General features: G+C 47.0%; 2 protein-coding genes across 3 annotated transcripts in view; both read left to right on the forward strand.

The window, feature by feature from the left end:
- LOC115118245 (carbohydrate sulfotransferase 11-like) overlaps positions 1-23681 on the forward strand; it is a 116378-nt gene that overhangs the window by 71112 nt on the left and 21585 nt on the right. The gene's annotated exons all lie outside the window — the stretch shown is intronic.
- On the forward strand, positions 5885-8499 carry LOC115133719 (zinc finger protein RFP-like). Its single transcript, XM_029667205.2, has 2 exons — positions 5885-6113; positions 6368-8499. Exon 2 carries the CDS (start codon positions 6370-6372, stop codon positions 8008-8010), a length of 1641 nt encoding a protein of 546 aa, XP_029523065.1. The 5' UTR covers positions 5885-6113; positions 6368-6369; the 3' UTR covers positions 8011-8499.

The following is a 23681-nucleotide window of genomic DNA, read 5'->3' on the forward strand; positions in this document are numbered from 1 at the left end:
GTCTGTAATGTCTTTTCCGTGATTTGTCAGACCGCAGCGAGACTAGCTGTTGCCATTGGCGGTCAAGTGGTTCCTCTCCCCAGGCACCTCACCTCGCACTGTCAGATGTCTCTACAGTTTATACCAGGTCATCTTAGTAACCTCAATACCAGCTCTACCGTCTGTAACCCAGGACTACGTGCACACACACACACACACACACACACACACACACACACACACACACACACACACACACACACACACACACACACACAATCACACAATCACACGACCATCACATTGCAATGCTCCTCTCATCTCTGCTGCGGCTGCAAGGCACCAGTTATCTGACTGATCAGATGTGCTGCATTGGATTCAGGCCAGGAGACACAGTCCTTCATTCCCGTATGGGTTAATAGTTTCACCTCCTGTATGGTAATACCTTCTTCCCAGGCTGATGAGTACTGCAGAATATATACACTCACAATACTGTCATTACCAACCCAGGGCCTACTTGTTAAATGCTGATGCAGAGATCTGACTGCGATGTTGGGAAGGGAACTGTTGCACAGCCCCTTGGCTGGGACATAACTGGGATGAATGGAACTGCGCTATTGTGAGCTGTATTGTGGTGTCAGTGGAGCGGAGGAGAATGATAACACGTGTGCTGTATGTGTAGACAGCAGATAAACCTGTCTGGGTAGTAGCAGAGGAACAGAGAGATCTGTCTGTATTAACCCTTTAGGCAGTACTAGGAGCTTATATTGTTTTTCGTTGAATATTCTGTGTGTGATTGTGTGTGTGTGTGTATGTGATTCTCTCTCTGTGTGTGTGTGTGTGTGTGTGTGTGTGTGTGTGTGTGTGTGTGTGTGTGTGTGTGTGTGTGTGTGTGTGTGTGTGTGTGTGTGTGTGTGTGTGTGTGTGTGTGAGAGTGTGAGAGTGTGAGTGTGTGTGTGATTCTGTGTGTGTGTGTGAGTGTGTGTGTGTGTGATTCTGTGTGTGTGTGTGTGTGTGAGTGTGAGTGTGTGTGTGTGTGGGCCTTCATGTCACTGGTTTAGACAGCTTAATCTTTAAACAGATGCTGTGTTTACCCCTCTAAACCCTTCTCTGGTTGGATTCTCAAACCTCCCCTGGCTGGTTTTGGTTGGATGATTGGAAGCTGGGCTAAAAATGTTGATGACTGAAGAGGCATGTACAGTGCAGCATGGAACAGGATGAGAGAGGCAGATTTGGAGCCTGCGGTTTACATGATGTCGTGGCAGAAGTCTTCTATCCTGTTTTCCTCAATGAGAGTGGCCTGTCAGCATAGATGTCCCCCAGCTCCACTTATCCCTCCTCTCTCTCTCTCTCTCACCCTCGCTCTCTCTCTCTCTCTCTGTCTCTCACCCTCGCTCTCTCGCTCTCTCTCTCTCACCCTCACTCTCTCTCTCTCGCTCTCTCTCTCTCACCCTCGCTCTCTCTCGCTCTCTCGCTCTCTCTCTCTCACCCTCGCTCTCTCTCTCTCTCTCTCTCTCTCTCTCACCCTCGCTCTCTCTCGCTCTCTCTCTCTCTCTCTCACCCTCTCTCTCTCTCTCACTCTCTCTCTCACCCTCGCTCTCTCTCGCTCTCTCTCTCTCTCTCTCTCTCTCTCACTCTCTCTCTCTCTCTCTCTCTCTCTCACCCTCTCTCTCTCTCTCTCTCTCACTCTCTCTCTCTCTCGCTCTCTCTCTCTCTCTCTCTCTCTCTCTCTCTGTGTCTCACCCTCGCTCTCTCGCTCTCTCTCTCTCTCCCTGTCTCTCTCTCTCTCGCTCTCTCGCTCTCTCTCACTCTCTCTCTCTCTCTCTCTCTCTCTCTCACTCTCTCTCTCTCACCTCTCGCTCTCTCTCTCACTCTCTCTCTCTCTCTCTCTCTCTCTCTCTCTCTCTCTCTCTCTCTCTCTCTCGCTCTCTCTCTCACTCTCTCTCTCGCTCTCTCTCTCTCTCTCTCTCTCTCTCTCTCTCTCTCTCTCTCTCTCTCTCTCTCTCTCTCTCTCTCTCTCTCTCTCTCTCTCTCTCTCTCTCTCTCTCTCTCTCTCTCACCCTCGCTCTCTCTCTCTCTCTCTCTCTCTGCCGTTGAATCACAGCAACGTTGCATCAGTCAAATATGATACCAACCAACTGTCTTTCTCATACCAGTGTGTGTGTGTGTGTGTGTGTGTGTGCTTGCGTGTGTGTGTTCTCACGGTGGTTGGTGAAAGCAGACAGTCTACAGCCCTCCTCCCAGGAAGTAGATCTATCGTCTGTGAGGGCAAGACTCAACAGGCACACTGGGGAAAGTCTCTCACCTGAACACAACAAACGACCACCACACCCCAACCTAGCCTGGCCTGGAGCAGATTACACACATACAAACACATACTGACTGGCTCAACGTTACAGCACTGTTTGGTGTACTCGTACAGTACCTTTGTACAGTGTAAGCCTCAGTATGGTAAAAACAGGCTTTGGTCTCTATTCTGTTCTGTAATGCACAGAGAATAACTCATCATGGTTTCTCTACGTATACAATATGTATGCTTTCCAACTGAAGCAAAGTTTAGCCAATAGAAAGAGACCTGTACATATGTGTTATGTCTCTGTGTTTGTGTGTGTGATGTGTGTGTGTGTGTGTGTGTGTGTGTGTGTGTGTGTGTGTGTGTGTGTGTGTCGGGAGATGTTGATAGCTTATAGGGGAAGGGTCCTGGTAGCTAATTTATCTTGCTGCCTCTACCCTGTGGCACAGCCACCAGGGGTCTGATACAAGCGCTTCAGAGGACCCTTGTCAATTTCTTCTGGTCTGGACAACACTGGATTAAAGCTGCAGCCCTTTACCTGCCACTGCATGAGGGTGGGCAAGGCCTGGTGGACATTTCCTCTAGAATCATGGCTTTCCGGCTTCAAGCAGCCCAGAGATTGTTGTACAGAGACGGTTCTAGCTGGGTCAAAACAGCCTACACACTGATGAGGAGAGTGGGCTGTTTGGGCTTAGACAAGCACCTTTTCCTCTTAAAGCTGGAGGGGGGTGATTTGCCTGCCTGAATACATTTTATGAGTCTGTTATGCAGGCTTGGAGAGTCCTTGTCAAGTCCCGTAAGGCCGGCATGCCGCCAGGGATGTGGCTTTTTGAAGAGACTCATTTTCACAACACTGCCATCCAGTCCCGTGTTTTTGGGTTCAGCCAGCCTACGTTCATGCCTGTTAGGCGTGGGGTGTACCAAGCTGGGTCATCTGATGCGGAGCAGGAGCAGATCGTTGGAGGAGCTGGGAGAAAGAGCAGGGATCCGATCATCTCGCCAACTGAGGAAGGTCGTCGATGAGGTCTGCGACTCCTTGCCAGTGCTTCATCTGCAGTATGTGACTGACACTTCCAATTCTGATCGGTGGAAGGAGGGTCTGGATTATGTGTTCCCTGCACTGATTGTTAGTGCTGCTATGGGGGCATTCAAGGAGGATGTGGGGATGCTGCTTTCCTTCGATACCCCGGAGCTGGGGGAGTTCAAGGAGGTGGGAAAGAAGGCGATGTATAGAATATGTGTAAAGGTGTCCCATGCCTCTTCCCTGGAAGAGGTCAAATCGATGAGGTGGGCGGGTGTGCTTGGTCCAGGTGCTTCTCCAAAAGGCTGTTGGCGATCATTATATAAACTGCCTATTGATAAGACGACAGCTGACCTCCAATGGAGGATAATACATGGAGCTATAGCCACTAACATGCATCTGGTACACCTGGACCCTATTGTTGGGGAGGGGTGTCCATTCTGCATCTGGTACACCTGGACCCTACTGTTGGAGAGGGGTGTCCATTCTGCTGCTGAGTCTGAATCTCTGGTACATCTGTTTTTACTGTGTCCCAGGTTGGTCGGGATGATTGAACTGATCACTGATTGGTTCTCAACGTTGGGAGAGGTTTTCTCTTCCCAACTGTATATATTTGGTCCAAAGTACAGGTTCAGTCAAAAGGGTGTAGTTGTGTTGCTTAATTTTGTGTTAGGGGCAGAAAAATTAGCGATATGGAAGACCCGAAAGAAGAGTATTTGGGGACAGGGGTCTGTGGTGAGAATGCTGGAAGCGAGACTAAGGGTTGAGTTTGCATATTATAAACTTGTCAACAATATTGATCTGTTTTCGAGTATATGGGGTATTCAGAGGCTTTTGTGTTTAGTTACTGTGGAGGAGGAATTGGAGTTTTTTTTTTTTACCCCTTTTCCCCCCAATTTCGTGGTATCCAATTGTTTAGTAGCTACTATCTTGTCTCACCGCTACAACTCCCGTACGGGCTCGGGAGAGACAAAGGTTGAAAGTTAGGCGTCCTCCGATACACAACCCAACCAAGCCGCACTGCTTCTTAACACAGTGCCATCCAACCCGGAAGCCAGCCTCACCAATGTGTGGGAGGAAACACTGTACACCTGGCGACCTTGGTTAGTGTGCACAGCTCCCAGCCCTCCACAGGAGTCGCTGGTGCGCAATGAGACAAGGACATCCCTACCGGCCAAGCCCTCCCTAACCCGGACAGCGATAGACCTCCCGGTCGCGGCCGGTTACGACAGAGCCTGGGCGCGAACCCAGAGTCTCTGGTGGCACAGCTGGAGATGCAGTACAGCGCCCTTAACCACTGCGCCACCCGGGAGGCCCGGAGTTGTGTTTTTAATTGATGTGTAACTGTGGTTTTGTATGAGTATTTATTGTGTGGTGGGCCCCCAGACCCAATAAAGATGATTTAAAACTCAAACTCAAACTCTCTCTCTCTCTCTCTCTCTCTCTCTCTCTCTGGTTTTATGTCCCCTGAGAACCTGTCTCTATTATCTGGTTACATGTACATGCATTTAGATATCCCACACTCCCCTTTTCTAAATCGGCCATCTCAGGGTGTGGTGCCAGTGTCACCTCACTTAGTACTTTTGTGTGTATGTGTGTGCCAGCGCCACTATGCTGGTGTGTGTATATGTACCTGTGTTGTCTGGTCAGAGCCAGTGGAAACATCCTGTGTTGTGCTGCTGCCATAGACATTGCTCCCTTTCAACAGAGCTTCCTCTCCCTCTCTCCTCTCCCTCTTCCTCTCTCCTCTTTCCTCTCTCCCATCTTTTTCTCTCTGTCCTCTCATGGGATTTCCCTAATCTGAAGCCTAGTTACACCATTTCTCTGGAAGAAGGTTGCAGTCTTTTAAATGTTTTTCTTTTTGATTTAACTTTTGTTTAACTATTTATTTCTCTGTCTGGTCTTGCTCCTCATAAATGGCGTCATGGAAAACTCATACCGCCTGGTCTGCCCTCTGTGGAAAATATGATTTTACCCCATAAAACAGTAACCTTGTCAGGGTTTTATAGTGTGTGGCCACAGAGCAGTGTTCATGTCAGGTGCTTCCTGGTTCTATAGTACAGAGAGAGGGAAGAGAGGAGGGGAATTACAGGTGAGATTAGTATGAGGAAGAGAGGTTAACTCTTCCAGCAGAATGTGTTGTGTTTTCTCCTGGCTGTCTGAAGATGTGAGCTGATGCTGTAGAATCAGGTGGATCCTCATGTGAGTGATGCCCCTGCAGTGGTACAGGTGTGTGTGTGATTGGTAAACTGTCAGCTTCATGCCTGCGTGGCCTGTGAATTCCAGGCTGTGGGAGTGAAGAGAAGCAGCAGGGGTCAGAGACAGACTGCCCTCAGTCCTCTACACTGTGTGTGTGTGTGTGTGTGTGTGTGTGTGTGTGTGTGTGTGTGTGTGTGTGTGTGTGTGTGTGTGTGTGTGTGTGTGTGTGTGTGTGTGTGTGTGTGTGTGTGTGTGTGTGTGTGTGTTGACCGCAGGGATTCAAACATTGTGATTCTAGGAAGAGTAATGAAAAAGCTGTAGTGACTTTAGTCCTGGTTTATTCAATACTGTTTTAATCAATATGACGATCAGTTAACTGATCGTTAACTGTTCCAGGAAGAGAATCACACAGCAGTATCTGGTGGGGAGGAGCATCACTATCGTCACTTTGTTGAACTGAAACTGAAGTAGAGAGACGTACAGTATATTGTTTACGGGACCAAACTCTCCAGCACTTCAGAAATCTACTACATAGCGACATGTTCAGACTACACGCTGTCTCTCCTACCCTTTGACACCACAAACAGAAAGGACAGAGATATCATCCACAAAAACATCCAGGTGAGTAGAGAGACTGACATGGAAAGTTAAGCTTGATTACCGTGTATATTTCCTTTTTATTCATGTAGATTCTACGCTATGTTACACTTTTCAATCTACGCTTATCAGACGTCTGTCTTTGTTGTATCATCATGTATCAACATTCATTAATATCATCAGATACGTAAGACAATGTTAACAACTCTCAAGCTAAATATATCAAGAACTGACTGATTCCAAATGGTTTATGGTTTCACCTTTGGTCTCTTGTCTAGATATGGCCACCTCCAGCAGTCTCCTGTCTGAAGAGCAGTTCCTGTGTTCTATCTGTCTGGATGTGTTCACTGAGCCCGTCTCTATTCCATGTGGACACAACTTCTGCAAGGCCTGTATCACAAAGTACTGGGATACCAGTGACCTGTGCCAGTGTCCCATGTGTAAAAATACATTTGATAAGAGACCAGATCTGTTCATCAATACTTTCATTTCTGAGATGGCTGCTCAGTTCAGACAGACAGTTGAAGTGAAAACTACCAGCAGCCCGGACCAATGCTCTGCCATGATAGTAGAAGTGTCCTGTGACATCTGCACTGGGATGAAGCTCAAGGCCCTGAAGTCCTGTCTGGTGTGTCAGACCTCTTACTGTGAGACTCATCTGGAGCCTCATCAGAGAGTCGCAGCCTTAAAGAGACACAAGCTGATCAACCCTGTGGAGAACCTGGAAGACAGGATGTGTAAGAAGCATGAGAGACCTCTAGAGCTGTTCTGTAGGAGTGACCAGGCATATCTTTGTGTCTTGTGCTTGAAAGCAGAGCACATGACTCATGACACTGTCCCTCTAGAGGAAGAGTATGGAGAGAGGAAGGCTCAGTTGGGGAAGACTGAGGCAGAAGTGCAGCAGATGATCCAGGAGAGACTGAAGAAGGTTCAGGAGATCAAACACTCAGTAGATTTCAGCAAGAGAGAAGCAGAGAGAGAGATATCAGACAGTGTACAGGTCTTCACTGCTCTGGTGCGCTCCATTGAGAGAAGTCAGGCTGAGGTGATTGAGGTGATTGAGGAGAAGCAGAAAGCAACAGAGAGGCAGGCTGAAGGGCTCATTGAAGAGCTGAAGCAGGAAATCACTGAACTACAGAGGAGAAGCACTGAGGTGGAGCAGCTCTCACACACTGAGGACCACCTCCACCTCCTACAGAGCTTCCCATCCCTCTGCACCCCTCCAGACACCAAGGACTGGTCTGAGATCAGTGTTCACAGTGATCTGTGTGTAGGGACTGTGAGGAGAGCTGTGTCTCAACTGGAGGAGACACTGAATAAAGAGATGGAGAAGCTGCCTGAAGTCAAACTGAAGAGGATTCAGCAGTATGCAGTAGATGTGACTCTTGACCCTGATACAGCACATCCCAAACTCATCCTTTCTGAAGATGGGAAACAGGTGAGAGATGGAAACACAGAGCAGGATCTCCCAGACAAGCCAGTTAGGTTTTCCAACAGTCTCTGTATCTTGGGAAAGGAGGGCTTCTCCTCAGGGAGATTCTACTATGAGGTGATGGTTAAAGGAAAGACTAAGTGGGATTTAGGAGTGGCCAGAGAGTCCATCAACAGGAAGGGGAAGATCACACTGAGCCCTAAGAATGGATACTGGACTGTCTGGCTGAGAAAAGGAAATGAGTACGAGGCTCATTCTAGCACCAGTGTCCTGCTCTCCCTGAGAGAGAAGCCCCAGAAGGTGGGGGTGTTTGTGGATTATGAAGAGGGTCAGGTCTCCTTTTATGATGTGGTGGCCAGGTCTCTTATCTACTCTTTCACTGGCTGCACCTTCACAGAGAAACTCTATCCATACTTCAGCCCCTCTAGCAATGATGGTGGTAAAAACTCTACCCCTCTGATCATCTCTCCTGTCAATCACACAACATGACGTTTAACCTGAAAATGTACTGAAATGTGTATAATTTCGTCTGTTGTCCTACATCAGAGAACATTTCAATGTAATATTCCTATCGACGTGGTTGTTGTTTGTTATCATCAGCATCATGTCAGTCTGTTAGACATGATGAGTAGCCTACAGTATGCAGCAGCATTGTACGATATGAAAACATCTCTCCAGGCTCATAACGAGGTATGATTCATATCTGGGAGTTACATTTCAGAGGAATTTCTGATCATGAGATAATTCAAGCAATATGTTTGTTTTTTAAGCTCATGTATTGTTTGCACTGTATATATCTGTTGATCCACCTATAATGAACTGGGATGTGCCTGGAGTAAAATTCAGGATTTTTAGAAAATGAAATCCAGTTGAATATTGACCAAATTGGAATTCTTTCTCGTAGGCCTGCTGTCCCCGATGTTTACAGTAGTGATGGCTATGACATCCGTTATACAAATAAAGTCACCTGTTATGGCACCTTGTCTGTTCTGCCTGTCTGCACATTCATTGTGAATAGAGTAAGATAATAAGTGAGTGAACGAATGAAGAGGAATGGAAGAGAGACAGATATGACAGGACATCTGATTGTTGACGTTAAACCCAGGCCATAAATCCAAACTTGAAACAATTGTAAATTAGCGCCTGAGAGAAAAAGTTAAGTCACGTAAAGGGTTAAAGGGCAATTATTCCACTTTTCAACCTCATATTCATCATATTCAGCACCAAACCAGTGTCTACAGAATATTATGTGAAAATGGTACGTCTTTATGATCAGTGGATAAAAAGATAAGAAGAAAGATCCCCCAAAAATGTTCCTCTGTGACATCACAGGGTACAGTAGGATTAAAAGTTTTTTAAAAACAGTGATTTTCAAAACCTGCAACGAGTTTCTAGCCAGATGGAGAGTATTTTCTCGCTCCCCACGTCACCGCCAATCTCATAGTGTTTGAAAAGCACAGATTTAAAAAAAAACTTTTAACTTTGATGTGACTGTGTAGAACATTTTAACCCAACATCAGTGCCTGACCTCACTAATGCTCTTCTGGCTGAATGGAAGCAAGTCCCCGCAGCAATGTTCCAACATCAGTGCCTGACCTCACTAATGCTCTTCTGGCTGAATGGAAGCAAGTCCCCGCAGCAGTGTTCCAACATCAGTGCCTGACCTCACTAATGCTCTTCTGGCTGAATGGAAGCAAGTCCCCGCAGCAGTGTTCCAACATCAGTGCCTGACCTCACTAATGCTCTTCTGGCTGAATGGAAGCAAGTCCCCGCAGCAATGTTCCAACATCAGTGCCTGACCTCACTAATGCTCTTCTGGCTGAATGGAAGCAAGTCCCCGCAGCAATGTTCCAACATCAGTGCCTGACCTCACTAATGCTCTTCTGGCTGAATGGAAGCAAGTCCCCGCAGCAGTGTTCCAACATCAGTGCCTGACCTCACTAATGCTCTTCTGGCTGAATGGAAGCAAGTCCCCGCAGCAATGTTCCAACATCAGTGCCTGACCTCACTAATGCTCTTCTGGCTGAATGGAAGCAAGTCCCCGCAGCAATGTTCCAACATCAGTGCCTGACCTCACTAATGCTCTTCTGGCTGAATGGAAGCAAGTCCCCGCAGCAGTGTTCCAACATCAGTGCCTGACCTCACTAATGCTCTTCTGGCTGAATGGAAGCAAGTCCCCGCAGCAGTGTTCCAACATCAGTGCCTGACCTCACTAATGCTCTTCTGGCTGAATGGAAGGAAGTCCCCGCAGCAATGTTCCAACATCTAGTGGAAAGCCTTCCCAGAAGAGTGGAGGCTGTTATAGCAGCAAAAAGGGGACCAACTCCATATGAGCAGGTGTCCACATACTTTTGGTTGTGTAGTGTACGTTGACAGTGGTATTGTGCTGGAAGACAAAGTGAAAAGTGGTGGAGTTGCCATTTAACTCGATTCCAGGAAGATTAAAGCACATGGCAGTATTATAAGGGGAGGAGAACTGCTGCAGGGAGGAAATTCACTGGAAAGATGATGGAGGAGGATGTTTTTAAACTGATGGACCATCGAGTGATGAGGGTGAAAAGGAATGGTAAACAAAAAGGGAAACGAGAAGTAAAGTTGCCGGGGAGTCTAGTAAATCCAAGCCTAGTTCTGACTGTTCTTTAGTTAGTGAGGGTTCTTGATCGATCAAGATATCTGGGAGATCTGTTTTGAAGAGAAAATAAGAATGCATTTGTTTATTTGGGTTTTTTGTTTGTGTGAAGAGCAGAAGGTGCATGCTTTGCCCCTGAAAAAATATATAATTGTAATGTGTTGTGTGTGGATCTGCGAAGCAGGGCACCTATCATGGGGGTTATCTCTGGAGTGGGGCTAGAAGTGAGAGCAAAGGATGTAACTGAAGAAATAGAGGCAGTGTTGGTGCACGCCGACTGACCCGTATGGTGGATGGAGTGAGGAAGCCCAGTGGTTGGTGCACGTCGACTGACCCGTATGGTGGATGGAGCGCCCAGTGGTTGGGAAGCCCAGTGGTTGGTGCACGCCGACTGACCCGTATGGTGGATGGAGCGAGGAAGCCCAGTGGTTGGTGCCGACTGACCCGTATGGTGGATGGAGCGAGGAAGCCCAGTGGTTGGTGCACGCCGACTGACCCGTATGGTGGATGGAGTGAGGAAGCCCAGTGGTTGGTGCACGCCGACTGACCCGTATGGTGGATGGAGTGAGGAAGCCCAGTGGTTGGTGCACGCCGACTGACCCGTATGGTGGATGGAGTGAGGAAGCCCAGTGGTTGGTGCACGCCGACTGACCCGTATGGTGGATGGAGTGAGGAAGCCCAGTGGTTGGTGCACGCCGACTGACCCGTATGGTGGATGGAGTGAGGAAGCCCAGTGGTTGGTGACGCCGACTGACCCGTATGGTGGATGGGTGAGGAAGCCCAGTGGTTGGGCACCGACTGACCCGTATGGTGGATGGAGTGAGGAAGAAGCCCAGTGGATTGGTGCACGCCCGACTGACCCGTATGGTGGATGGAGCGAGGAAGCCCAGTGGTTGGTGCACGCCGACTGACCCGTATGGTGGATGGAGTGAGGAAGCCCAGTGGTTGGTGCACGCCGACTGACCCGTGGTGGATGGAAGCCCACGCCGACTGACCCGTATGGTGGATGGGTGAGGAAGCCCAGTGGTGGACTGGTATGGTGGATGGAGTGAGGAAGCCCAGTGGTTGGTGCACGCCGACTGACCCGTATGGTGACCCGTATGGTGGATGGAGGAAGCTCAGTGGTTGGTGCACGCCGACTGACCCGTATGGTGGATGGAGTGAGGAAGCCCAGTGGTTGGTGCACGCCGACTGACCCGTATGGTGGATGGAGTGAGGAAGCCCAGTGGTTGGTGCACGCCGACTGACCCGTATGGTGGATGGAGTGAGGAAGCCCAGTGGTTGGTGGCCGACACCCGTATGGTGGATGGACTGAGCCACGTATGGTGGATGGAGTGAGGAAGCCCAGTGGTTGGTGCACGCCGACTGACCCGTATGGTGGATGGAGTGAGGAAGCCCAGTGGTTGGTGCACGCCGACTGACCCGTATGGTGGATGGAGTGAGGAAGCCCAGTGGTTGGTGCACGCCGACTGACCCGTATGGTGGATGGAGTGAGGAAGCCCAGTGGTTGGTGCACGCCGACTGACCCGTATGGTGGATGGAGTGAGGAAGCCCACTCCATCCATTCTTTCGTTCTTTGAAGAAGACTCTCTCCCTTCGTATGTATATTTGAGTTATGCGAGAGATCCTGTTAGATCCTTCGTGCCCAAACCCTTGCATTGTAATGAATGTCAACTATGTGGATGTGTGTCAAGTATATGTAGATGGCAGGAATATTGTGTGCCAGTTGAGGTGAAATGCTGCAATTGTGGGGATGGTGGGGATCATACACCCGAATTCATGACCCTGTTAGGATGAAGGAGACTGAGGTGACAAGAATAAAGGCTGTCCAGCATGTCTCCTATCCAGAGGTAGTAACAAGAGTGGAAGGGAGTAATGTTGAAGAAACCATGGTAGTTAGATTAGAGACATCAGTAAATGTTACTAGCCAATAGGATCCTGACATGTAGCATGTTAAAAAGGTGGATTTTGTATTATTTATTGCATTGGTTTTCAAACTGCACATCGCAAACAAAGAAGACATCTTAGAAAATAGGCATCGTTATGAGTGAGGCTGAAAGTTTTTTGGGACTTTACAGCATTACAAGGAATCCTGTTAAGAATGTTCCGTCCACACAGGGCCCTGTGGTGTGCAGTGGATATGACTCTGGACCCTGATACAGCACATCCCAAACACATCCTGTCTGAGGATGGGAAACAGGTGAGACATGGAGACACACGGACGAATCGTCCGAATACCCAAAAGAGGTTTAATAAAAGTGTAAATGTCTTAGGAATGGAGGGCTTCTCTACAGGGAGATTTTACTATGAGGTGACAGTTAAGGGGAAGACTGAATGGGATTTAGGAGTGGCCAGAGAGTCCATCCACAGGAAGGGGAGGATCACACTGAGCCATAAGAATGGATACTGGACTGTGTGGCTGAGAAAAGGAAATGTGTACAAGGCTCTAGCTGGTCCTGATGTCCCCCTCTCCCTGAGAGAGAAGCCCCAGAAGGTGGGGGTGTTTGTTGATTATGTGGAGGGTCAGGTTTCCTTTTATGATGAGGAGGCCAGGTCTCTACTCTTTCACTGGCTGCACCACTGATAAACTCTATCCATTTTTCTACCTGTCTTTAATGATGGTGGTAAAAACTCTGCCCCTCTGATCGTTTCTCCTGTCAATGACACCGACTGAGTTTTAATCCGAAAATCTAATTTGCCTTTAGAATAAATATACATGTATTTAGAATTGTCATAATCTGCTGTATGATATTTTGTGCATCTAACCTTCTCACTCGTCCTTATTCACGATTCATTCAGGATTACCCGTAAATCATGGTAGCATCCACATTGATGTAGAAGTGTTGAGAAACATATTCTATTCTCATTTAAGTGACTCCAAAATGACACAATACATTATTTACCATTTAATAGCTATTTGGCACAAAATAATCTGAAACTCAACCAAAACATACAGCAAATGCATCCAACACATTTGTAGTCACAAGCTTGAAATAGTCATTGCATGCAATGAATATGGGACCAGATATTTCACTTTTTACTACTTTAATACACGTACAGTGCATTCGCAAAGGTTTCAGACCCCTTTACCTTTTCCAAATGTTGTTACATTACAGCCTAATTCTAGAATTGATTTTTTTTTTAAATCCTTCATCAATCTACACACAATACCCCATAATGACAAAGCAAAAAAAGATTTTTAGACATTTTTGTAAATGTGTAAAAAAAAAAAAAAAACTGATATCAAATTTACATAAGTATTCAGACCCTTTACTCACTACTTTGTTAAAGCACCTTTGGCAGCGATTACAGTCTTGAGTCTTCTTGGGTATAATACTACAAGCTTGGCACACCTGCATTTGGGGAGTTTCTCCCATTCTTCTCTGCAGATCTTTTCAAGCTCTGTCAGGTTGGATGGGGAGCGTCGCTGCACAGCTTTTTTCATGTCTCTCCAGAGATGTTAGATCGGGTTCAGGTCCGGGCTCTGGCTGGGCCACTCAAGGACATTAAGAGACTTGTCCCGAAGCCATTCCTGCATTGTCTTGGCTGTGTGCTTAGGGTCATTGTCTTAGAGTCAGAGGTCCTGAGTGCTCTGGAGCAGGTTTTCATCAAGGACCACTCTTTGCCTCGATCCTGTCTAGTCTCCCTGTCGCTGCTGCTGAAAAACACCCCCACAGCATGATGCTGCCACCACTGTGCTTCACCGTAGGGATGGTGACAGGTTTCCTCCAGATGTGACACTTGACATTAATGCCGAATAGTTTTAATATTGGTTTCATCAAACAAGAGAATCTTGTTTCTCATGGTCTGAGTCTTTAGGTGCTTTTTGGCAAACTCCAAGCAGGCTGTCATGTGCCTTTTACTGAGGAGTGGCTTCTGTCTGGCCACTCTACCATAAAGGCTTGATTGGTGGAGTGCTGCAGAGATGGTTGTCCTTCTGGAAGGTTCTCCCATCTCCACAGAGGAATTCTGGAGCTCTGTCAGAGTGACCATCAGGTTCTTGGTCACCTCCCCCGATTGCTCAGTTTGGCCAGGCAGCCAGCTCTAGGAAGTGGCTTGGGGGTTCCAAACTTCTTCCATTTAATAATGATGGAGGCCACTGTGTTCTTGGGGACCTTCAATGCTGCAGAATTTTTTTTGGTACCCTTCCCCAGATCTGTGCCTCGACACAATCCTGTCTCGGATCTCTACAGACAATTCCTTCGATATATAAAATGTGAATGAATCATTGTGATCTTGCGAGACATTGCTTCAGCTTTGATCTAACTTTAATAAATGACCACTGTTGTGAGAAGTTAATCTTCTATTTGTAATAATAAGTCATGAGTAGGACTATTAGGCTTTTGGGCAACAGATCTTAATGAATTGGCATTTTAAAGGACATTTCCACTCATTTAGTTTTTGTTTCATTAGTCCATTGTTGACCTAGTCCCAAAATGTTTTGCTTGTTAGCAATCAAGATTTCAAGATATATAACTTTGAAAATGAAATCATCCCCGGGGCAGAACTGCAGATCTTTCCTCCTTGCCGGCTCGGGATTCAAACCGGCAACCTTTTGGTTACTTGCCCAACGCTCTTATCTGCTAGGGTACCTGACACCATTACCTCCAACTTGGCCCAATTCACATTTCCAATTTCCCACCCTGACATAGGCTTACCAAGCTAGAATGGGCCCTGTGTCTCTACCAATAGTAGCTGAATATCCCAAGCAGGGCTATAGCAAATTCCCCAGAGAGGGTCAGGCTCCTTGGGCTATGTGGTGGCCACTCAGGTTTGGGTGTCCTTGGCAGAACGGTGTCATGGGGGGTCCATGGTGTTTAATGAACATCAAGGCAGACACATGGTGAATTTCTTTTCCATTGGCCAAAGTTGTCAAGCCTCCGACGGATACCTTGTCAGTTGTACAGCTGAATGCATTCAACTGAAATGTGTCTTCTGCTTTTACCCCTCTGATTCAGAGAGGTGCGGGGGGCTGCCTTAATCGACATCCATGTCTTCGGCGCCAGTGGGTTAACTGCCTTGCTCAGGGGCAGAACGACAGATTTTTACCTTGTCAGCTCAGGGATTCAATCCAGCAACCTTTTGGTTACTGGCCCAACGCTCTAACCAGTAGGCTAGTCTATAGTTCTTCATCCTTCTTACAATCGACAGAGAAAAGACGAGGAAGAAGCCACCATTTACCTCTAGGCTGCTATACATATTTATTTAGTTTGTCATGGAATTTTAGTTGTAATTAAATATACTTTATTTAGAATGGATCAGAATACATTTTTCCAGGGAAAGTTTTACCTGCTCTGTGTCGCTCCTCCGCACTCCGGCTGCACTGCAATGTGGAGAGCCCGAGAGCAGCTCACACACACAGCAGAATCTGACATTGGGAAATGTACAGCTTGCAGCACGCTGACGTGTTTATCCCTGACCAAAGCAGATGCTTTAGTTGCTTCCAAAATACAATTTAGGAGCAGAGCATGAGAAAATTGAAAATGACATTCAGACAATGCCTTTGCCAGCTGTGCAGTTCCTCGGCTGGGTGGGAAAATAAATTGTTTTCTATTTTCTGCTCTTTTCACCCTTGGTGAATGTCGCAAAACCAGATTGTTGTGTTATTGTGTGAGATTAAATGTAATAGGCTCAAGGGGCTTCTTAGCTGTGGATTAGGAGAGAATGGGTGAAAACACACACTGACTGACTGAGTGAGTGAGTTGTAGTAGGATGCTAGTTATTGATTTGATGTCAGTCAGATTATTCAGTTATGTGTTGACCCATACAGTAGGCCATCCATCCAGACATGTGACTGAGCCCGACCTGGTCGATAACATGATCCAGTCTGTTATGTACCAAACTGTTCTTGGGGACCTTTAACGCTGCAGGCCTTTTTTTGGCACCCTTCCCCAGATCTGTGTCTCGACACAATCCTGTCTCGGAGCTCTACGGACAATTCCTTCAACCTCATTGCTTGGTTTCTGCTCTGACATGCACTGTTAACTGTGGGACCTTATATAGACAGGTGTGTGCCTTTCCAAATCATGTCCAATACATTGAATTTACCACAGGTGGACTCCAATCAAGTTGTAGAAACATCTCAAGGGTGATCAATGACATTGTTTTAAGCCCAAATGGACTACAGGGACTGACAGTACATGCAGTGAGAGAGAGTGTGTGTGTCAGCCAGCCAAGCAGTTACCCTGCCAACTGCGTTTCTTCTATTCTGGGGCACGGGCACAAAATGGCTGCCTTCACTCACAGGATGTACATTACATCTGCCTTGAGACTGGAGGACCAGCAAGGTCCAATGGACTAGGGGGGAGGCAGACTGCCGTCACTGACACACTCACACGCACACACACACACACACACACACACACACACACACACACACACACACACACACACACACACACACACACACACACACACACACACACACACACACACACACACACACACACACACACACACACACACACACACACACTTCAGATGCAGGTCTATGGGTGTAGACAGTGGTGCGGGAGCAGTTTTTGTAAATGACGTCATCATTTACTCAAAGTTTGTACCGGCAGACTGATTAGCCTGTCATTACAGCATGTGCATAAAATGCATCCTCCAATTGCAACGTTTGCCTATGCCCACTCACATTTACTCAAGAAAATGTTCCTTTTTTAATACCCTCAAACATCCAATTCAGAAGAGGCTACCTAAAGTCAAAATAGGCCACCATCATTGTCAATCGTGAATGATTATTCTTCACGTTTTCACCGGTGAAACGTCGAAACTGCATCTCCAAGTCAGTCATTTGATTGATCTCAATCACTTTCATGGGAATATGATTTTGGATCTTCTTGAATGAATGTTTGGTGAGAGAATCAGAACAGGTGGTGTCAAACTATTAGCCTTTCTTGTATTTTGTTTGAATTAAAGCATATATCCTGCGTGGTGGTGCGCTCGGAGGGCATTATGTAACAAACTTCTCTATCTTGTTATGGACTAGGGCCTGTAAGGGCAAGGGTTGGGTGTGTGTTTGTGTGTCCGTGCACCCGTCCGTCCGTGTGTGTGTTAAATCATTGCTTAATACTGCACTAGAGGGAGGGAAGGCTGGGTTTAGTGTAGGGCTATCATGGGTACTATGTATGTTCTCCTTTGTGTTTTCTATAGGCTAATGTATAGGATGCCAAGAGCTTAATGTGTATCTTTTGTTTTGGTGTTGTATACTGTAGCTGATTGAAATGGAGGGTATTGTAAGGTGTGTACATACAGTAGGCTAAATGTTGGCCTCAGGGAGAAGTTTGTTGTGAATGTAATTGTTGGTATGAGACCCCAAACACACACACCACACACACACACACACACACACACACACACACACACACACACACACACACACACACACACACACACACACACACACACACACACAAGAGGTAGAACAATTGCAAAGTTGGAGCCATTTCAGAGTTTCATCAGATGTATGGTGTAATATACAGTATGTTCAGGAGCAGGATATAACAGATGGGTGTTTCTGTCCATTTCGGACTGACATGCAGACAAGGATTTCCTGCCTACACTTATGGCTGTCTGACTTTCTCCTTTCCCTGTCTGTCCATCTCCCTCTTTCCGTCCCTCCCCTCTACCTGTCTGTCCTTCTCCCTCTTTCCTTTCATTACATTTACATTTCAGTCATTTAGCAGACGCTCTTATCCATTCCTTCCCTCTCTCTCTGTCTGTCTTTCTCCCTCTTTCCTTTCCATTCCTTCCCTCTCTGTCAGTCTTTCTCCCTCTTTCCTTTCCATTCCTTCCCTCTCTCTCTGTCTGTCTTTCTCCCTCTTTCCTTTCCATTCCTTCCCTCTCTCTCTGTCTGTCTGTCTTTCTCCCTCTTTCCTTTCCATTCCCTTCCCTCTCTCTCTGTCTGTCTTTCTCCCTCTTTCCTTTCCAGTCCTTCCCTCTACCTGTCTGTCCTTCTCCCTCTTTCCTTTCCATTCCTTCCCTCTCTCTCTGTCGGCCTTTCTCCCTCTTTCCTTTCCATTCCTTCCCTCTCTGTCGGTCTTTCTCCCTCTTTCCTTTCCATTCCTTCCCTCTCTCTCTGTCTGTCTTTCTCCCTCTTTCCTTTCCATTCCTTCCCTCTACCTGTCTGTCCTTCTCCCTCTTTCCTTTCCATTCCTTCCCTCTCTCTCTGTCTGTCTTTCTCCCTCTTTCCTTTCCATTCCTTCCCTCTACCTGTCTGTCCTTCTCCTTCTTTCCTTTCCATTCCTTCCCTCTCTCTCTCTGTCTGTCTTTCTCCCTCTTTCTTTTCCATTCCTTCCCTCTACCTGTCTGTCCTTCTCCCTCTTTCCTTTCCATTCCTTCCCTCTCTCTCTGTCTGTCTTTCTGCCTCTTTCCTTTCCATTCCTTCCCTCTACCTGTCTGTCCTCCCTCTTTCCTTTCCATTCCTTCCCTCTCTCTCTGTCTGTCTTTCTGCCTCTTTCCTTTCCATTCCTTCCCTCTCTGTCGGTCTTTCTCCTTCTTTCTTAATGATGCACATCTTACACTTATCTTATTTTTTATCACTCTCTGTCCCTGTCTCTCTTTCTTAGTTCTCTCTCTCTCTCCCGTCCCTCTCTCTCTCTCCCCCTCTCTCTCTCTCCCATCCCTCTCTCTCTCCCCCCTCTCTCTCTCTCCCGTCCCTCTCTCTCTCTCCCCTCTCTCTCTCTCTCTCCCGTCCCGCTCTCTCTCTCTCTCTCTCTCTCTCTCACATTTGAAGTCGGAAGTTTACATACGCTTAGGTTGGAGTCATTAGAACTCGTTTTTCAACCACTCCACAAATGTTTTTTTTAAGAAACTATAGTTTTACCAAGTTGGTTAGGACATCTACTTTGTGCATGCAATACAACAAGTCATTTTCCCAACATTTGTTTGCTGACAGATTGTTTCACTTATAATTCACTGTATCACAATTCCAGTGGGTCAGACGGTTACATACACTAAGTTGTGCCTTTAAACAGCTTGGACAATTCCTGAAATGTATGTCATGGCTTTAGAAGCTTCTGATAGGCTAATTGACATCATTTGAGTCAATTGGAGGTGTACCTGTGGATGTATTTCAAGGCCTATCTTCAAACTCAGTGCCTATTTACTTGACATTATGGGAATATCAAAAGAAATCAGCCAAGACCAAAAATTGTAGACCCCCACAAGTCTGGTTCATCCTTGGGAGCAATTTCCAAATGCCTGAAGGTACCACGTTCATCTGTACAAGCAATAGTACGCAAGTATAAACACCATGGGACCACGCAGCCGTCATACCGGGACAGGAAGGAGACGTATTCTGTCTCCTAGAGATGAACGTACTTTGGTGCGAAAAGTGCTAATCAATCCCAAAACAACAGCAAAGGACCTTGTGAAGATGCTGGAGGAACCGGGTACAAACGTATCTATATCCACAGTAAAACGAGTCCTATATCGACATAACCTGAAAGGCTGTTCAGGAAGGAGAAGCCACTTCTCCAAAATCGCCATAAAAAAGCCAGACTACGGTTTGCAACTGCACGTGGCCAAAGATCGTACTTTTTTGAGAAATGTCCTCTGGTCTGATGAAACAAAAATATAACTGTTTTGCCATAATGACCATCGTTATGTTTGGAGGAAAAAGGGGGAGGCTTGCAAACTGAAGAACACCGTCCCAACCGTGAAGCACGGGGGGGGGGGGGGCACCATCATGTTGTGGGGGTGCTTTGCTGCAAGAGGGACTGGTGCTCTTCACAAAATAGATGCACCATGAGGGATGAAAATTATGTGGATATATTGAAGCAACATCTCAAGACATCAGTCAGGAAGTTAAAGTTTGGTTGGAAATGGGTCTTCCAAATGGACAATTACTTTTGTGGCAAATGGCTTAATAAGGACAACAAAGTCAAGGTATTGGAGTGACCATCACAAAGCCCTGACCTCAATCCTATAGAAAATCTGTGGGCAGAACTGAAAAAGCGTGTGCGAGCAAGGAGGGTCAAACGTTTTGGGTAGCCTTCTACAAGCTTCGGTTACACCTGCTCTGTCAGGAGGAACGGGCCAAAATTCTCCCAACTTATTGTGGGAAGCTTGTAGAAGGCTACCCAAAACGTTTGACCCAAGTTAAACAATTTAAAGGCAAAGCTACCAAATACTAATTGAATGTATGTAAACTTCTGACCCACTGGGAATGTGATGAAAGAAATAATAGCTGAAATAAATCATTCTCTCTACTATTATTCTGACATTTCACATTCTTACAATAAAGTGGTGATCCTAACTGAGCTAAGACCGGGAATTTGTACTAGGATTAAATGTCAGAAATTGTGAAAAACTGAGTTTAAATGTATTTGGCTATGGTGTATGTAAACTTCCGACTTCAACTGTATCCTATATTTGCTCTAAAACAGAGTGAATCAAGTTGTACTGTATCCATGTAGGCCGCCAGCCTTTAGTCTCTCCCTCCCCTCCTCCCCTCCCCTCTAGCCACCTGTGCCTATAAAGAGTTTGTGTCGTTAGTGTTTGCGACCATCAGCAGAACTGCAGTGGGCTATTTATTATAGCTTTGCTGTGCAGAAGGGGAGCAATCGCATATTTCAACATCATAACAAACCTCAGTAAGACTGTTAAGCCGTGACAGAAAGTCAATTATGAAATGAAACATGGGAAACGCATATATTAATAACTCCTTATTACTCACACATTTCACTAACAAAAGTGCCGTTCCAGGAGAGAACTCTTTCTGTGAATACAAAAACACACAGTCCCTTGGCTCATCACCAAAAGCTAGCTTGACGTGTGGAAATGGGACAGGCTTGACTTGATATGAGCATATTCATACATCTGGGAATAAATGGACTCGTGGAGTCAGGGAGGGACGCACTGATTTTTAGCAAACTGGAAATGTTGCTGCAGACACATGTGGTTCGAGGGTTTTGTGTCAGTTGTACTACTCTGAGAACTACGGACACTATCAGACGGGCTGGCGTTTTTGACTGACAGCTCGCCCTGAGGGAATGGAACAAGAGATGCCGTCGGAGACTGCAGACCTCACGCACACAGACTCTTAATCGACCTGGACTTTGTTGTAGTTACAGAGGAAGTGCTGATCTGATGCGAGGGTTTGAGAAACCACTTGACGACAGAGAGGGAGAGACCGTCAAAGAGCGATGTGCTCATCCAGATCCCTAGGAGGACTCTTTCTACCACAGGCAAGGAGAGGAGCGCTGTGCTCATGTACTTACCATTACGCAGACCGAATGCCTGCGTTGTTACTCCAACAGTGTGTTGCTGTAGGTTGAGACTCAGAGACAGACTTGGATAGTGTCTGTTCTCCCATAGGAACAGCATGGCAGAATCACTTAGGGCCTGTGAGTTCTGACTTCCATCTCTGCTATGGAGAGACACATCTCTGATATCCTTTTCTATCTCTCCATCCTCCCATCATTACCACCACATAAGAGCTTCCCTCGCTCCTCAGATAGGAGAGGAGATGAAACGACAGGAAGTTAACTATCCAACGGGAAGAGGGAGTCATGGCAAGATTCTCTCTCTCTCTGTCTCTCTGTTAATTATAGTGCTTGTTACCCACTGAGAGAGGTGGAGAGATGTTCTTTGGCTCCATGAGGTTCTGCTCAGTGTGATCTAGGGCCTTTATAGCCCTGCGAGGAGCCAAAGTGAACATTCCACGTAACAAGGAGCTGGTATTCACAGTGTCTCTCCCTCCCAGTCAGCTTTGATGTGATGTGGCATGACAATGGAGTAATGGAGATAAGACAAAGAAAAAGAGGGGGAGAAAAAAGATGATGGTGAAGAGGAGGAGGAGGGTGTCACTTTTTTTTCTCCCTCCGACTCGTTCATTATCAAGCATCACTCGTTTGTTCAGTCGCTCGGGCCTCTCAAACTAATTGGCTGAGAAGTGGAGTTGACATGTCGAGAGATGGGAGATGGGAGAGAGATGACAGAGAAAGATACAGTAGAAAGACACAGGGAACTTAGCATGCCTTGTTGAACTAGCTCAGCCCTGTGTCCCTGCTGTGTATGGGTAAAGCTCAGCCCTGTGTCCCTGCTGTGTATGGGTAAAGCTCAGCCCTGTGTCCCTGCTGTGTATGGGTAAAGCTCAGCCCTGTGTCCCTGCTGTGTATGGGTAAAGCTCAGTCCTGTCTCCCTGCTGTGTATGGGTAAAGCTCAGCCCTGTGTCCCTGCTGTGTATGGGTAAAGCTCAGTCCTGTGTCCCTGCTGTGTATGGCTGTAGCTCAGCCCTGTGTCCCTGCTGTGTATGGGTAAAGCTCAGCCCTGTGTCCCTGCTGTGTATGGGTAAAGCTCAGCCCTGTGTCCCTGCTGTGTATGGGTAAAGCTCAGTCCTGTGTCCCTGCTGTGTATGGCTGTAGCTCAGCCCTGTGTCCCTGCTGTGTATGGGTAAAGCTCAGCCCTGTGTCCCTGCTGTGTATGGGTAAAGCTCAGTCCTGTGTCCCTGCTGTGTATGGGTAAAGCTCAGTCCTGTCTCTCTGATGTGTATGGGTAAAGCTCAGCCCTGTGTCCCTGCTGTGTATGGGTAAAGCTCAGTCCTGTCTCTCTGCTGTGTATGGGTAAAGCTCAGTCCTGTCTCCCTGCTGTGTATGGCTGTAGCTCAGCCCTGTGTCCCTGCTGTGTATGGGTAAAGCTCAGCCCTGTGTCCCTGCTGTGTATGGGTAAAGCTCATTCCTGTCTCTCTGCTGTGTATGGGTAAAGCTCAGTCCTGTCTCCCTGCTGTGTATGGCTGTAGTTCAGTCCTGTCTCTCTGATGTGTATGGCTGTAGCTCAGTCCTGTCTCTCTGATGTGTATGGCTGTAGCTCAGTCCTGTCTCTCTGATGTGTATGGGTAAAGCTCAGTCCCGTCTCTCTGATGTGTATGGGTAAAGCTCAGTCCTGTCTCTGATGTGTATGGGTAAAGCTCAGTCCTGTCTCTCTGATGTGTATGGGTAAAGCTCAGTCCTGTCTCTGATGTGTATGGGTAAAGCTCAGTCCTGTCTCTCTGATGTGTATGGGTAAAGCTCAGTCCTGTCTCTCTGATGTGTATGGGTAAAGCTCAGTCCTGTCTCTGATGTGTATGGGTAAAGCTCAGTCCTGTCTCTCTGATGTGTATGGGTAAAGCTCAGTCCTGTCTCTGATATGTATGGGTAAAGCTCAGTCCTGTCTCTCTGATGTGTATGGGTAAAGCTCAGTCCTGTCTCTCTGATGTGTATGGGTAAAGCTCAGTCCTGTCTCTGATGTGTATGGGTAAAGCTCAGTCCTGTCTCTCTGATGTGTATGGGTAAAGCTCAGTCCTGTCTCTGATGTGTATGGGTAAAGCTCAGTCCTGTCTCTCTGATGTGTATGGGTAAAGCTTAGTCCTGTCTCTGATGTGTATGGCTGTAGCTCAGTCCTGTCTCTCTGATGTGTATGGGTAAAGCTTAGTCCTGTCTCTGATGTGTATGGGTAAAGCTCAGTCCTGTCTCTCTGATGTGTATGGGTAAAGCTCAGTCCTGTCTCTCTGATGTGTATGGGTAAAGCTCAGTCCTGTCTCTCTGAT

Source organism: Oncorhynchus nerka, linkage group LG8, assembly GCF_034236695.1.
Source record: "Oncorhynchus nerka isolate Pitt River linkage group LG8, Oner_Uvic_2.0, whole genome shotgun sequence".
NCBI lineage: Eukaryota > Metazoa > Chordata > Actinopteri > Salmoniformes > Salmonidae > Oncorhynchus > Oncorhynchus nerka.

What these genes read in the sequence shown, in the direction of transcription:
- LOC115133719 (XM_029667205.2), top strand. Translation starts at nt 6,370, where the DNA reads ATGGCCACCTCCAGCAGTCTCCTGTCTGAAGAGCAGTTCCTGTGTTCT.